General features: G+C 41.8%; 1 protein-coding gene across 1 annotated transcript in view; it reads right to left on the bottom strand.

Moving 5' to 3' along the window:
- The window catches only part of LOC135078620 (UDP-glucose:glycoprotein glucosyltransferase), a 24,479-nt gene extending 9,714 nt beyond the window's left edge, over window positions 1-14,765 (bottom strand). The window contains exons 1-23 of the mRNA XM_063973150.1: window positions 14,317-14,765; window positions 13,978-14,231; window positions 13,380-13,559; window positions 12,800-12,990; window positions 12,319-12,523; window positions 11,827-12,040; window positions 9,848-10,068; window positions 9,368-9,577; window positions 9,151-9,312; window positions 8,393-8,572; window positions 6,939-7,135; window positions 6,411-6,526; window positions 6,182-6,330; window positions 5,658-5,843; window positions 5,148-5,326; window positions 4,944-5,029; window positions 4,594-4,754; window positions 3,535-3,674; window positions 2,848-3,057; window positions 1,898-2,122; window positions 1,191-1,364; window positions 590-764; window positions 63-245 (exon numbers count right to left, since the gene is read on the bottom strand). Of these exons, the coding sequence (XP_063829220.1) occupies window positions 63-245; window positions 590-764; window positions 1,191-1,364; window positions 1,898-2,122; window positions 2,848-3,057; window positions 3,535-3,674; window positions 4,594-4,754; window positions 4,944-5,029; window positions 5,148-5,326; window positions 5,658-5,843; window positions 6,182-6,330; window positions 6,411-6,526; window positions 6,939-7,135; window positions 8,393-8,572; window positions 9,151-9,312; window positions 9,368-9,577; window positions 9,848-10,068; window positions 11,827-12,040; window positions 12,319-12,523; window positions 12,800-12,990; window positions 13,380-13,559; window positions 13,978-14,231; window positions 14,317-14,566 (4,248 nt within the window). The 5' untranslated portion in view covers window positions 14,567-14,765. The remainder of the gene's footprint in view (window positions 1-62; window positions 246-589; window positions 765-1,190; window positions 1,365-1,897; window positions 2,123-2,847; window positions 3,058-3,534; window positions 3,675-4,593; window positions 4,755-4,943; window positions 5,030-5,147; window positions 5,327-5,657; window positions 5,844-6,181; window positions 6,331-6,410; window positions 6,527-6,938; window positions 7,136-8,392; window positions 8,573-9,150; window positions 9,313-9,367; window positions 9,578-9,847; window positions 10,069-11,826; window positions 12,041-12,318; window positions 12,524-12,799; window positions 12,991-13,379; window positions 13,560-13,977; window positions 14,232-14,316) is intronic.

Genomic DNA, 14,765 nt, shown 5'->3' with positions numbered 1-14,765 from the left:
CTCATTGCTACTGCATCGCTACAAAAAGTCGCCGAGGGCGAGGGGCCTTACATATGACTTACCTGATCAGCGTCAACGAATATAATCTTCTTGACGTGCAGCGGGAACAGCACGTCGAGGAACAGGATCTTGTACCCCCAGATGGTGCGCTGGCGGTCGCGCTGCTTCTGCAGCCAGCGCGGCCACTGGTACTGCACCAGCTCGTACGAGAACCCGTACTCTTGCGCCATGTATGGCAGGATGTCCTGGAGATGGATTAAATTGATCATGGAAATGTCAATCAAGTCATACAAACTCACAATGGGTGTTGTGGAAATGCTTAACAGTTAGTGAACTGAAGTAAAGTAGAAACAGGTCATTTTTGGTTGAATCTGGACAAATTAAAAAACCAAACACTAGTCAAATAAATGCTGACAAGTATGCATACGTATGAAATCTATTCGGACGGATGATAACCCTAGCACCAACAACTGAACAACCAACAATCTAATTTTAAATTGATGTAGACAGATGTGGCAAGGTATACTTTTTTGTACCCGCAATGGAGCAGATCTTAACCCTGTCTCTCATCTAACCCAAAAACACTAACCTTGAGTGAAGGACTGAGGTAATTCTTCAGGAACCAGAACTTGACCGGCGATTTGGTGTGCTTGAGTACGGACAGCATCATGATGCGCAGGAATCGTTCGTAGAGATGTCCAGAAGCCACAGAGAACACGTTGATTGTCTCGTCTTGCGTCTCTTCTTCGCCGCCTCCGAATGAGCTAGTGAAAATGTCAGGTAATCGTCAGATGAAAAGCTGTTGCAAAAAGACGGTATGTTAGAAATATTGGACAATACCAGCAAAACAAGTTCTCAATGGCTATCATAGCGCTAGTTTTATGTGCGGGAAGATTATTCACCTTATTGTGTTACATGGTTTTGTATTTGTGCCTAGATTTATTTATCTGTCTCTTATAAGTACCCATGTCAGGTCCCATCAGTGGCAGTACTTTAAAGTTTTCAATACGGTTTCATAATTTAGAATTATCCCATGGCTGTCAAGGTCAACTTATAAATGGCAGATATCAATCCTAGACGCCAAAAATAGAGTCGCCAGCGCTCAAATTATTTCGTATACTGTTTGCTTACTGAAAATGCGACATCAATATCGGCTGTATTACAAAACAACCAGTAATCAACCTTCGTACCTCGCAATAGAGTTCCAAATTCCGCCGGAGTTCTTCTCGTCGTTCTCAACAAGTAGCTCGAGGTGCTGCTTGTCAGGCTTTTTGCTCACGCGCAGCTTTATCACGTGGCTGCGGAACGAGCTCATCAGCACTTGGATGTCTTCCGTGCCTGCTGGGGTATCCGTGTTCTCGTGCCTGGTAGAAAAATAGACTTGTTAATACAATAACAAAGTATGTACAACAATCGTCCATCAACCACATTTTATACTTCGACAACGAACTCGAAAATCGGGTTGTGGCAAGTCTATAACGGTTGTGGGCACGTAGTGGATCAGCGCTTGAATCTCAATAGACTATGAAAATGTAACATTGTGAAGCAGGCATGCCCATTGTGCCCAGCCCACGGGTGCACATATGATCGAGGACTGAACTGAAATAAAAAGATCTACTAGCCCAACGATCTCCAGTGTCCAGACGCAGTATCCAGGCACTAGGGTTGGTCACAGCTGGAAGTAGACAAAGTTGGCTATAACGACACGCGGTGAGGATTATAAGGATCGTCCAATGATTTTCTTACTAGAAATATCTACTCGTCTATCTACTCGAACGTCTAGGTATATGGTGTCCATGAGCTCGGGCTTCTCGCGGCTACGAGCATAAGCCGGACCCGACGTGACGCTGTGGAATTCTAAGGAACTTGTCTCATGTATGTCTCAATATCTACTCACCCAACGATCTCATAGATCTCTTCAGAGCGTCCGGGACGCAGGCGCAATATCCAAGCACCAGGGTTGGCCTTAAGCTGGAAGTAGCCAAGGTTGGCCATCACTATGGTGTCCATAAGCTCGGGCTTCTCTCGGCTACCGAGGATAAGCTGGAGGCCACGCGGCGGGGTCCCAAGGGTTGTGTCCCACGCATGACCTTCTAGCAGGATGTACTCTAACTCGAATTCACTGAGGACAAAGAGTATTTTTATATATTGTATGTTCTTTTTGAATATAAATAAGAAGACCTTTTTGTATGAAAGAAGACACTTTGAAAGTTTCAACTGTCGAAACTTTAAGGTTATTAAGACAAAACCTCATTGGAGTACCATAAAAACGATTCTACCCTTAACCAGGTTTGAAAAAAAAAAAGATTCAAAACTGTATTATAACAACACAATAAAAATCAAAATTATCTTCATTTATATAGATTACAAATCGTCAAATTAAGGAAGGAGCCTTTACGTGTCTCATAACTCATTCATTTTTTGCCCTACCACAAAGTTTAAATCGACATAAACAACAACAGTCTCCACGTCAGCCAGCCGTATGTTGTCGAGGTCGTACACAGACTTGACGCACTCCACGAGCCAGTTGGGCGGCGTGCGCAGCGCCATCGACAGCAGCGGCGCGTGCGGCAGTCGCGAGAAGCGAGCCAGCGCGCCTGAAGTATCTATTTTCAACCATATCATCACAGCACAAAGTTCTAACTACACATACCTGTGCACAACAGTTTCCACGTCAGCCAGCCGTATATTGTCGAGGTCGTAGACAGACTTGACGCACTCCACGAGCCAGTTGGGCGGCGTGCGCAGCTCCATCGACAGTAGCGGCAGCCGCGAGAAACGCACCAGCGCGCCTGTAGTATCTATTTTCAACCAAATCATCATAGCACAAAGTCCAAACTGCCTTACCTGTGCACAACAGTCTCCACATCAGCCAGCCGTATATTGTCGAGGTCGTAGACAGACTTGACGCACTCCACAAGCCAATTGGGCGGCGTGCGCAGCTCCATCGACAATAGCGGCGCGTGCGGCAGTCGCGAGAACCGAGCCAGCGCTCCGCCTGTTAGCGAGCCCGATGACGTGAACTGTAGTTCTGGTTCTAGCACGTAGCGGTAGAAGCTGGGAGAAACAATAGGTGGTTAATACTAATCAAATGACATACTTTCTATGATCTGTAAAACCCAATCTCCCACTTCTGCTACGGTAAAGAAGACGAAGAGGAATATAACGAAACAATCGGCGAGCTCAATAGTCTTAACTTTACATATACACCAGGATAACAGTTGAAGATATATTTACAAGGAGAACAAATGAAACACTAAGCCTAGCCGCAGACTACAGAATTTTTGTCGATATTTGGGTCGGGCTCTTAATCAGTATGGACATGTATTAAAGTACGCACATTTGTATCGGCCGATTCCTTATACAAATTAGATTCGGAATCAACTATCGGCCAACTAGAAGTCTGTAGTCTGCGGAGAGTATTCGTGGTATTACGCTCTATCTCCAATCACAATTCCCCATGATTTCCACAGATAAGTAGTAAAAAACTAAGAGGGTGGGGGAAAGGGATTGTCTAAAGGGATTGTAGTGTACCTCTTGAGCGGCATGTCGGAGTTCTTGTCCTGCGGGTTGAGGAAGAGCTTGAGGCGGCAGTTGACGACCTTGCGCAGCACCAGCAGCAGCGGCGCCAGGCGCTGCGCCGGCAGCGACGCCGCGTCCAGCACGGCTACGATCTGCACAATACACAATGATATCTATACTAATATAAATGCGAAAGTAACTCTGTCTATCTGTCTATCTTGCTTTCACGCCTATACCACTGAACCGATTTTGATGAAATTTGGCACAGAGAGTTTGAGTCCCAGGAAAGGACATAGGATAGTTTTTTTTTTTTTTTTTTTTTTAAATAAATATCCTTGGACATTTTACACTGCGCCGCTAGCCCCAAACTAAGCAAAGCTTGTACTATGGGTACTAGACAACGGATATAAACATACTTAAATACTTTTTTTTTTTGTAAATACATACATATTATACATAGAAAACACCCAGACCCGTCACAGAAATTAAAATTCATCATTTCAATTTCTGCCCGGCCGGGAATCGAACCCGGGACCTCTCGGTATAGTAGTCCGTTCTGAACCACTACACCAAACGGCCGACTTTTTATCCCGGTTTTTGAAACAGGGACGCGCGCGATAAAGTTTTTCTGTGACAGACAAAATTCCACGCGGGTGAAGCCGCGGGCGGAAAGCTAGTTTACAATATTAATAATCTGTATTGGACTTGGATTTTAAATATTTATCTTTTCGAAATTTTTAAGTGGTTCCGGACTTGAGGGAGGACTCAATGAAAAGGCGGACACTTGATCTACCATAGAACGTAAGGCAATTTGTCCACAAAAAATAAGCATCACAAGGCCCAGCAAAGGACGGCGAATAAGAGGTTCCAAATTCCAAACCAGTTCTATTTTTAAACTTTTATTGACCGAGGATTTCTGTGCCATTTTAAAGTGGTTTGGGACTATAGGAGTTGCAAGAGTTCTTAACTCGGCAATAAATATTCGGAAGATAATTAGGTTGCAAAACGCCAGTCCTCATTCGATGGCCTAACTGTTATACACGCTTATGTACTTGTCAATAGTTCACTGACCTCAATGGAAGGCTCGTTCTTCATCCTCGGAGGTAAGTCGACGAGCGAATGCTCGGTTCGAAGCCCGGCCGGTAGAGGCGTGCGGACCCGCGGGCTGCGAGACGCTAACACTGATATCACCTTCAATCGGTCTTCGTTGCTCATGTCCACTGATAGATCATCTGAAAACCATTTTATGTTTATTTCGGGGTGGATTTGCTGTAGAATCAAAATGATAAGGCATATGCTAAAACTCGCGTGTCTGTATCAAAACATAGTGTGAGCAGTGTAGTGTGACGCGGACGCGTGCGACGAGTTTCTACACGCGCGTTTATTTATTCAGAATGATTTTTGGTAATTAATTTACTCACCATCGTCATCATTTACGTCGTTAGTCAAAGTCTTCTTCTTATCGAACACTTCGGATATTTTGTCGCCATAGACTTGGCTTGTGTACCTAAAACAAATTATTTCGATTTACATACTTAAAATTTATTGAAGTGCTATAAATAATACGATATTGACCACTGAGGCCTCTTTCAACTATGGATCAAACAGATAACAGTAACGAATACCTTTCGAGCAACAGAAAGTCTTCAACAGTGAACCGCTCGCCTTCATTTAGAGGTCCTATGAGCCTCGCGTTGTGCACGACTGCGCGTGCGCTGGCCCGTAGCCGCAAACTGCGCGCGCAAAGAACGCGCGTCGCTTTCAGAACCCACTCGTATTTGTTCAGCGCTGGGACCAGCTCCGGCTATAGAAAAGTATACCTTTAGAATTTAGATCCTTGCAAGAAACTAGTTTATAAATAATTTAAAAAAATCTAACTGCCTAAGAAACTAGTATATTCCGTATGGTGTATTATGAACTCAGCGATTGATTTGAGTGAGTGCACTCATCAAGACATGTGACCAGATGTTACAATGCCAGATGTAACATCTGAATGACCATGAAACGGTGCGTTTTTGGTAAATTATTAGCATAGCATATCATCGTCGTCATATACTTGACGTCATTTATTTTCCACCATCCATTTTTACAAGGTTAGTAATTCTTACACGTCGTGTTCTCGTGTGATAACTTACCAGTATATCACAGTCCTGTCTCTCATGGCAGCCTTCGTTCTCCAGCAGTTCAGCCACATATTTGGTGGCTTTGGCGGGTTCCAACGCCGTGAGCGCGGCTAAAACCACCTTGTTGAGCGACTGGTCCGTTTCGGGATCGCCGTCTACGTTCGGCAGGAACGCCACGCGGACGCCGCCTGTCTCGCGCTATTGGAAAATGTATATTTGATGATAGGTTGTAATGAAAATTCGATTTAATTGCTTGAAAAGACAATGGAGTAAACACCAATGAGTTAAGTTTTTTATGAAATTATTAATCGGTTTAGTAAGGGTAAAGATGGCACATCAAGCTAAACATGGTAGCTTCTTATGCAGTTGTAATAAGTACGGCTTTGCAAATAAAAATTGTCTGATTTGCTGTCGACTTTACACAGGTACACATTAGCTACAACTAAATGGCAGCATGCTGATGATGGCAATTTCGATATGTACTAAAATTTAAATAGCGGATAAATGTATTCTACTACATAGAAGTGTGTATTTACCATGTAAGTCAGCGCGTTCCTTAACAATTCTCTAGAATCCTTTTTGTTCAAGTCACCCGCTACCCAGATGGTTTGAGTAATTTTGTCCGGTTTGCCAGGCTTCGTGAAATACTTCAAAAGTGGCAATGCTGTTGCAAGCGCATCCCTACCTAAAACATTGAAACAAGGACATCAAAACAGCTGTGAAATAACTAAATGTACAACACAAAACAGTATGAATAATAATTACCACTCAAATGTAACAGACGGTGTATCTTATCTTCGCTAAACAGCTCAGTTGAGGAAGGCACTCCAGATAGATCTAAGTATTGGGACGGCTCTGATCCCAGAACGCGGCGATTGAGTCTATTTGAAACAAAAGAAAACGGTTGTGTATTTTTACTCACAGACACTGTCTAAATACGAATAATAGAACTCCATAAGGTAGTAAGAAGTAATGCATAATGCTATTCATCATTCTTGAAGATTGTAACACCATGATTATTCTGTCAAACGCTTTGTTTAACTGACTTTATCGTATGTTATGAACTGTCAAATGATTACGATTGCTTTACACAATTCCACATCTGAGGCGCGTAGTTTCATTGAAGACGTAAGATTTTCGGGTCCCTCTGTCCCTGTTGCGCATACTAGCTTCTCGATGGGAGCGAGAGAGACATGGATTTGAAAATAAAAACGTGCGTAGCGCCTTCTCTTTCCGCTATTGGGTCATAACCATTGCTGTAAATCCTAATCTAGCAGTGGTACTTAAACTTACCTAGGCATAATATGCGGCTGCTTCATAAGGTAATCCATCGCGTCATCTGAATCAGACAGTTCTCCACGGAACACGGATCGCTGCAGGCGGCCCGTGTGGCGCGACAGAGCGGTCACTAGCGCCTCTTCCAGTAGCTCTACTGATGACGTCACGGGGGTTGAGCCTTCATCTGACAGGGGCACTCCGTTTACCAAGACCTAGACAGAAAGTAAGGTCGTAGACTAGTCGGTATCTTAACACTAGAGTGCTCGCGCGGGTGACATATGTCACCCAGGGTGTAAAATTTGTAAATATTCTTTCAAGGTATCGAGCTACAGTGCTGCCTTCTCATGTATTCTTCGAGCATGTATTGTCGCACATTTTAGTAGTAACGCCATCTTGCTAGACGCATCAACGTGAGTGCAGAAAACATTTAAAGTGTTTGGGTGACGCATGTCCCCCGCGCGAGCACTTGAGGAATTGTTTGATCCCCTATCGTCGCGGTTTAAAATCAAGTTTACTTTCATGTAAGCTCAAAGTTATAATATTTAACCATTTTTTAAACATTTACAATAATTATATTGTTTTATAAGCATAAACTGATGCAAGAAAGTAGTTGTTTTAGATTGTATGCAATGTAGTAATAACTTACCTAGGACTGTAAAATTAAAAACCAGGATTCTTCTGGGCTTGCGACAACACCAACTAGCACAAAACTTGCCAGTATTGTGGCAAAGGACGATGTGTTTATTGCACAAGAGCAAGAAATCGAAGCACTCGTAAGCAAATATAACAAGTGGAATAGGCGTTTTTGTCCAGATCATCAAATCATATCGTGCCCGAGTTGTGATCAAAATATCACAGAATAAGATCAATCTATTGATTAACTTTCTAATTAGGTGATATTTTTGCCAAAATAACGGGTCAAACGACTATTTAAACTACTTTGGTCTCTTCGACTCTAAAATATTTGAAAAATATTGAAGTATTTCTTTTGGTTTATAATAAGAGTTCATGAAATAATTTCTCACTTTTTTTAAATTATTTAGTAAGAAATATAGTTGATGTTTAATATTATAAATTGTTTTACTTGTATTAAATAAGATTAGCAAAAATAAACCCATATCATAATGGGAGACATATGTCACCCGCGCGAGCACTCTAGGAGTATTTAGGGGCGCGAGCACTCTAGTGTTAATAACTTGCATGCAATATAACTGCAGCTATAGGTCGCTCAACGAAAGTTGAGGCCAACACGTATTGACACTGATGTAATATTTGAATACAAAACACATTTAAATAATATACACTAGCTATTTTTACCTCGCTCTTGTTAAATGTCTGCAAGCGAGATAGAAAGCGCTTATCAATTTAACTACGCAAAATACAAATCTTTGCTTGTGTTGATGGCCTCAACTCTCGTTGCGCGACCTATAACGGATCATTTAAAGAGTTAAATTCCTCTGTCAAATTACCTGCGGATACTTGTTTGTTCCCAGCTTGGAAACAAACTCTTCTGCCAATTGGCTGCCGAAATTGTATTCGGAGTCCTCCGCAATGATGTCATCTAAGTCGGCGCTGGAGCTGGCGTACTTCTTCAACTGTTTCTTGATGTATTCCAGGTTCAGTGTCTCCTCTTGCGATGGGTGTAGTAACTGTAATATAAACACGACTGATAAATAATATATGGTAGAATCGAAAGTTAAAGGCGATGTTTTTCAAGAAAACCTGGGGGCTTAGATGTCGCTGTCGTTCTTTCTGACATCTCGCTGTAAATGAAAAGAAAGAACTACAATTTTTTTGTGGGAAGTAGCGGTAGTGGAGCGGCGCGGGCACTCCCACCGCTCCGCTCCAAGCTATTTAGTTAGTTAAATGACGCGAAACCACTCTATTACTATGATGATAGTTATGTATGACTAATTCTTGTAATTTGTTTATCACTGACCTGACTGAAAAAAGACTGTTGATTGGCAGCCCATGTGTTAAGATGACAAGTCTACAGTCTCGTCACTCACCTGACTCAAGAAATAATACGCCTCCTTGTTGGGAGTTCCTCTCCTGAGCCACGTAGTTGAAGGCCGAGCGCACGGCGGCCTCGAGTCTTGAGTCTTCACTGCCGGGCGCGAGGATAAGTCCCACTCGGACCGGAGTAGCGTGCTTGAGTAGCGTCCCGTCAAGCTTGATCGGCACCCTAGAGGTTAAGATGAAGCATCTACGAGCTATCACCACTCACCTGACTCAAGAAGTAAAACGCCTCCTTGTTAGAGTTCCTCTCTTGAGCCACGTAGTTGAAGGCCGAGCGCACGGCGGCCTCGAGTATTGAGTCTTCGCTACCGGGCGCGAGGATAAGTCCTACTCGGACCGGAGTAGCGTGCTTGAGTAGCGTCCCGCCAAGCTTGATCGGCACCCTAGAGGTTAAGATGAAGCATCTACGAGCTATCACCACTCACCTGGCTCAAGAAGTAAAACGCCTCCTTGTTAGAGTTCCTCTCTTGAGCCACGTAGTTGAAGGCCGAGCGCACGGCGGCCTCGAGTCTTGAGTCTTCGCTACCGGGCGCGAGGATGAGTCCCACTCGGACCGGAGTAGCGTGCTTGAGTAGCGTCTCGCCGAGCTTGATCGGCGGCCCGGAGGTTAAGGACGTCGGGTCTACTATGATCACCTACAAAATAGATAAACAAACACATTCAAAATCCATAATCGATTACATATGTAAGTAAATAAAGAAATGGGCATGAAAAACAATTTCAGCAAGAAACTGCTGTTATGCAAATTCTGGTGATATTTCGTGTTCATAATTTAATTTGTAGCAATCAAAATTGGTGGTCATGCTGTTACTTTACCCTGTTATTTAGGTCAAACTGAGCATAGGTCAAGTATTGGCATAAATTGGATTAATATACTCTTTTGTAACTAATAATAGGATGCTTACGTAGTTGTAGATATTCCTCCTCAGATTCCTCAACATGCCTGGGTAAGTAGGCCTAAGCAGATCCATGTAGGACGAAGGCCAGCGACGGTAGCGCTCATCAGCCTCTAGGTCGTTTAGCCACGTGATTGCAGTGTCTCGCATATCTAGACCGTATTCCTCCCACGTGAAGGACTCGCCGAGTTCGAGAGACATCAAAGTGTTTATCAGCTTGTTTGATAGGCCTGTGGACAATTTTTATTAGTTTAAAAGTGGATAGTCTAGATTAAAATTAGCTGGAGGGGTTAACAGGACTAATGTGAGGTGAGTAACTAACTCCTGGTGAGTGGTCTATATCGGTCATTCGTTAATATCGCTGAGGAGGCCATGAAGAAAGTGGTCATTAAGTGGGATACAATAATTAATTTACATAGTATTGTTTCAGTCGTAAATTTTAATCTTTGTCCTTGAGCTTAAAAACCCATGAAATTAACACTTGCATTTTATGGATTAGTTACAGACTTATTTCAATATAAAAATATTGAATCACGATAGTGAATCATAAATGCAAAACTAGTTTAGTGATTGAAATCCGTTCCGCACATCGTCAGCTGCAGCTGCAAACTCGATAGGAGGACATTATTGCATAAATGGAGCTCTTCCTTCCTTTTTTATCTAATATAGAACAAACTGACACCTGCAAGCCCCATTTTATAAAATTTAATATACTCACTTTACCTAGCCTATACATTTTTTGAAGCTTGTAAGTTCGTAAGAAGACACCCTGAATTTTACTCCCCTGTTAAATTAATCAGACGCAATAATCGTTATCAAAACAAACTGAAGGTACCAACTACTAAACTCGAACTATACTCTTCCGCGCCACACTCAATGTTAATAAAAATATATAACCACATCCCAAATGAAATTAAAAATATAGATAAAATATCATCATATGAAAAACAATTAAAGAAGTTTCTCACTCTCAATTCCATCTCTGAATTTTTTAATGAAAATATTATGTAATGGTCTGTCTTTGTTTATACAATAATAATAATAATGTAATTGTATAATTTTATAATATTTAATTTTATAATTTTAATGTTTATCTAATTCTATAATTTTAATGTTTATTTAATTTTATCTTAGTTTGACAAATAATTCTCTATTTTAATGTTATTTTTAAGTTTTTGCAACGCCTTCACTGGGCGTCACATGTACAATATTATGTTCTTGTCAACCCTTACCCATGTGACATGCAATAAATAATTTGAATTTGAATTTGAAGGGCGGGGCCTACCTCGTACTAAATATCTCTAACCCTTTGAACTCAGTGTGCAATAAGCCTCACGTAAAGCATGCAACGTGTTCATAGGCCCAATGTCCTCCCGTATAGCGGCCAGCAGCGCCATAACGTCCACCTCTTCAGCATAGTACTGAGCGCCCGATACTAGCAGCAGCGGGCCGCAGCCCTAGCGCCCGCGCCCTATCATCCAGGTACAATAGGACTCACCTAGCGCATGCAGCGTGTTCATAGGCCCGATGTCCTCCCGTATAGCGGCCAGCAGCGCCATAACGTGCACCTCCTCGGCGTCATATTGCGAGCCTGATACGAGCAGCAGCGGGCCGCAGCACTAACGCCCGCGCCCTAACATCCTGGTGCAATAGGCCTTACCTAGTGCATGCAGCGTGTTCATAGGCCCAATGTCCTCCCGTACAGCGGCCAGCAGCGCCATAACGTCCACCTCTTCAGCATCATATTGCGGTCGTGATACGAGCAGCAGCGGGCCGCAACCCTAGCGCCCGCGCCCTATCATCCAGGTACAATAGGACTCACCTAGCGCATGCAGCGTGTTCATAGGCCCGATGTCCTCCCGTATAGCGGCCAGCAGCGCCATAGCACCTCTTCAGCATCGTAGCGTCGTATTGAGAGCTTAATACTAGCAGCAGCGGGCCACAGCCCTAGCGCCCGCGCCCTAACATTCTGGTGCAATAGGCCTCACCTAATGCATGCAGCGTGTTCATAGGCCCGATGTCCTCCCGTATAGCGGCCAGCAGCGCCATAACGTCCACTTCTTCAGCATCGTACTGAGCGCCCGACACCAGCAGCAGAGGCTCCGCGGGCCGCAGCCCGAGCGACTGCGCCCACACGTCTTGGTTGTACAGCACCTCGTCGCGGAACGAGCGCGGCACGTTCACGTGGATTAGGGATTTCGTCTGCGGAAACAAATGAGCATCAAAAAAATGTGTAACATCACTTTACAAAATATAGACAAAAACAAAAGACTAGCTACATAAATACGACCGTGATCGACAGTTTACGAGATTCGTTTCGTTCGAGGGATGTGTGCGTTCCTCACAGATAGTATGTAGATTGTCTTCTAATTCTCTCACTTCTCTCAGCATTTAAAGCTTACACAATGTAGTGAAGAGCTTACTACACAAATCAAACCATGAAGTAAGGTCTTAAAAACTATGTTAATAAAATCTCAAACCTGCATGGGGAAGTTCTGTGCGATAGAAGCGAGCACTTTGAGCGACTCGTCGCCACCGGCGTCGTTGGCGTCGATGACCGCCGCTGCGGCTTGCATGCTCAGCGCTTGCATCTGCCACACTTTAAGCGGCTCTAATTCTTCGCTGGACTCCGAAAGGTGACGCCTGAATCGTTCGAGAGGAGTACGCAGCGCGGGGAAAAGATTCCTGTTGAATTCATTTTAAACTTATGACATATACAGTATAGTTTTTGTTTAAAAAGCTAAATAAAAAAAATTAATATCAAATAACTAGCAGAGCGTGGATAAGGATAACCAGAGTGACCAGAGCCATGGTAAAACCTAAAGCAATGAACCAAAAAATCTAAGAATAGATATTTGAAAAAATTGTGAGGATAAAACTAATAAAATTGAATTGATGTCACACCTTTGCAGTTACTTACTATTTATCTACAGCAATAGTGAGAATAATTTAAGAACTTACTTCAGCCTGCCAAAATTGAACCCATCAATTTGGTTTTGAGGGTCATTTTCATCTTCCTCCTCAGATGCTGTAGGGGCATCAGCGCCTTCCGATTCTTTAGGGTTGGAGTCATCCTGGCTCTTGTATTCTGTGCTCTTCAGCTGGAGTTCTACTCCATACCCTGACAGTCGTAATTTCGGCTTTCCTCGAGGCTACAAAAAACATAAATTAGTATGGGCATAAATAAAACAACATCAAGTAATCCCACTAATATGGATGTCTGGATGTTTGTTACTCTTTCACGTAAAAACTACTGAACGGATTTTGATGAAACTTTACAGTATTATTGTTTATAACCCAGAATAACATATAGGCTATAATTATGACAATCTGTGACGAACGAAATTTCACGCGGGTGAAGCCGTGGGCAAAAGCTAGTAAAGAATAAAAGTTAAAAAAAATGTTTACTTACAAATTTACTTAGAGGTTCTCAGTAATAGGTCCATTATCAATTTTTTTAATGTATCCAGTAAGATTGGTCCATTTTATATTCATCTAAAAATGTACAATTAAAAAAATTCTAAAATCTCAGAAATTTTACCTTCACATTCCATCTCACAACATAATTGATGGCTCCTTTGTCAGCATAAGCAGCTAATATTTTATGTTTCGTAGCAAAATCAGTCATGCCAAGTTCTCCATACAATATAGCGGTTAAGCTTTTATTGTCACTACTGGGAAAAGAGTGGTCAAGTAGATATGTCTCTAATTTGTGTTCTTCCTGAAATCAATACATTAAAACACCTACTTATATTTGTTCTTGCTAGCATAAGCAAATTTGTTCTAAGTGGATTATATTGTAATCAAATCAACATGGCCAAACGAACAATTTCATGCAGTAATTTACTGTCAAGGTCTTTCAGTAATACATAGCATATTTGTATGAAATATTCTAGCTAAGTATATTCAACTTGAATTCATTCAGGAATATATTTTTTTATTTTTCTTCATAATTTATATCTACACAGCATACATGAAGATCTCTTTACATTACAGGCCAAGAGCTTCCTCGTTGTGGATAAAAAAATAAAAGTTATTAATTTTATTTTATTTTTTAAACATTGTTTAAATTATAAAATTATGGGATACAGTTACAAAATGATTTAAAACGTAATTAATTAAACAATATGCATACTTACAGGATCATACTGGTCATAGGATTTAAGAATATCACGTAATGCATCATTATCACAGACTTTTCTTGAAGCGATGTCTACAAATGTATCACATTGCACACTTTTTGCTCCATTTTGGGTAGAAATCTGATCAAACATATGAACAGTTGGCGAAGTCAAGTGCATAGAGAGTGCTAATTTGGCCATGCGTAGCTGGGCTGGAGCCAGCAAGGTACTAGTAACGCCAACACATGCATCATACACTTCTTTGTCAGTCTCTGAAAACGAAATTAATGAAATATAAAAAGATTAACAATATTCATGAAACCATACTATGGTAGGAATATGTTTATTCATGCTTACCTAAGCTCTCAAGACTAGACTTCAGAGAGTTTATCTCGTCAACAAACGACCAGAAAAGATCCGAGCTCTCGCCAGCAAGGTATTCAGCCAACTCCAAGACTATTGGTGTAGACTCCCATTTCGCACTAACGAATGAAGTGACTGACTTTGCTTTCTTCTCCTCACGTTTTGGCAGGTCATTATTAGTCGCTAAACAATTATTAACGTAAACCAAAGTAATTACAGAAAATAAGAAACCGGTGAATCTCATTGTACCAAAACAACAGATTCCAAGTTTGTATCAATGAAATAATTTTAATACGAATATTAATACATTTTATTCACACGTTGTTATTGACATTATTCACGTTATTATAATTTATTTCGAAGTAATACTACTACAATCTACAACATCATCCCCGAAGCAGGAAGAATCAAAAACCACCAATGACAGTTGAACACGGAGTGAC

Source organism: Ostrinia nubilalis, chromosome 2 (assembly GCF_963855985.1).
Source record: "Ostrinia nubilalis chromosome 2, ilOstNubi1.1, whole genome shotgun sequence".
NCBI lineage: Eukaryota > Metazoa > Arthropoda > Insecta > Lepidoptera > Crambidae > Ostrinia > Ostrinia nubilalis.
Note: the sequence above shows the minus strand (reverse complement) of the source record. Positions and strands in the feature narration are given on the sequence as shown.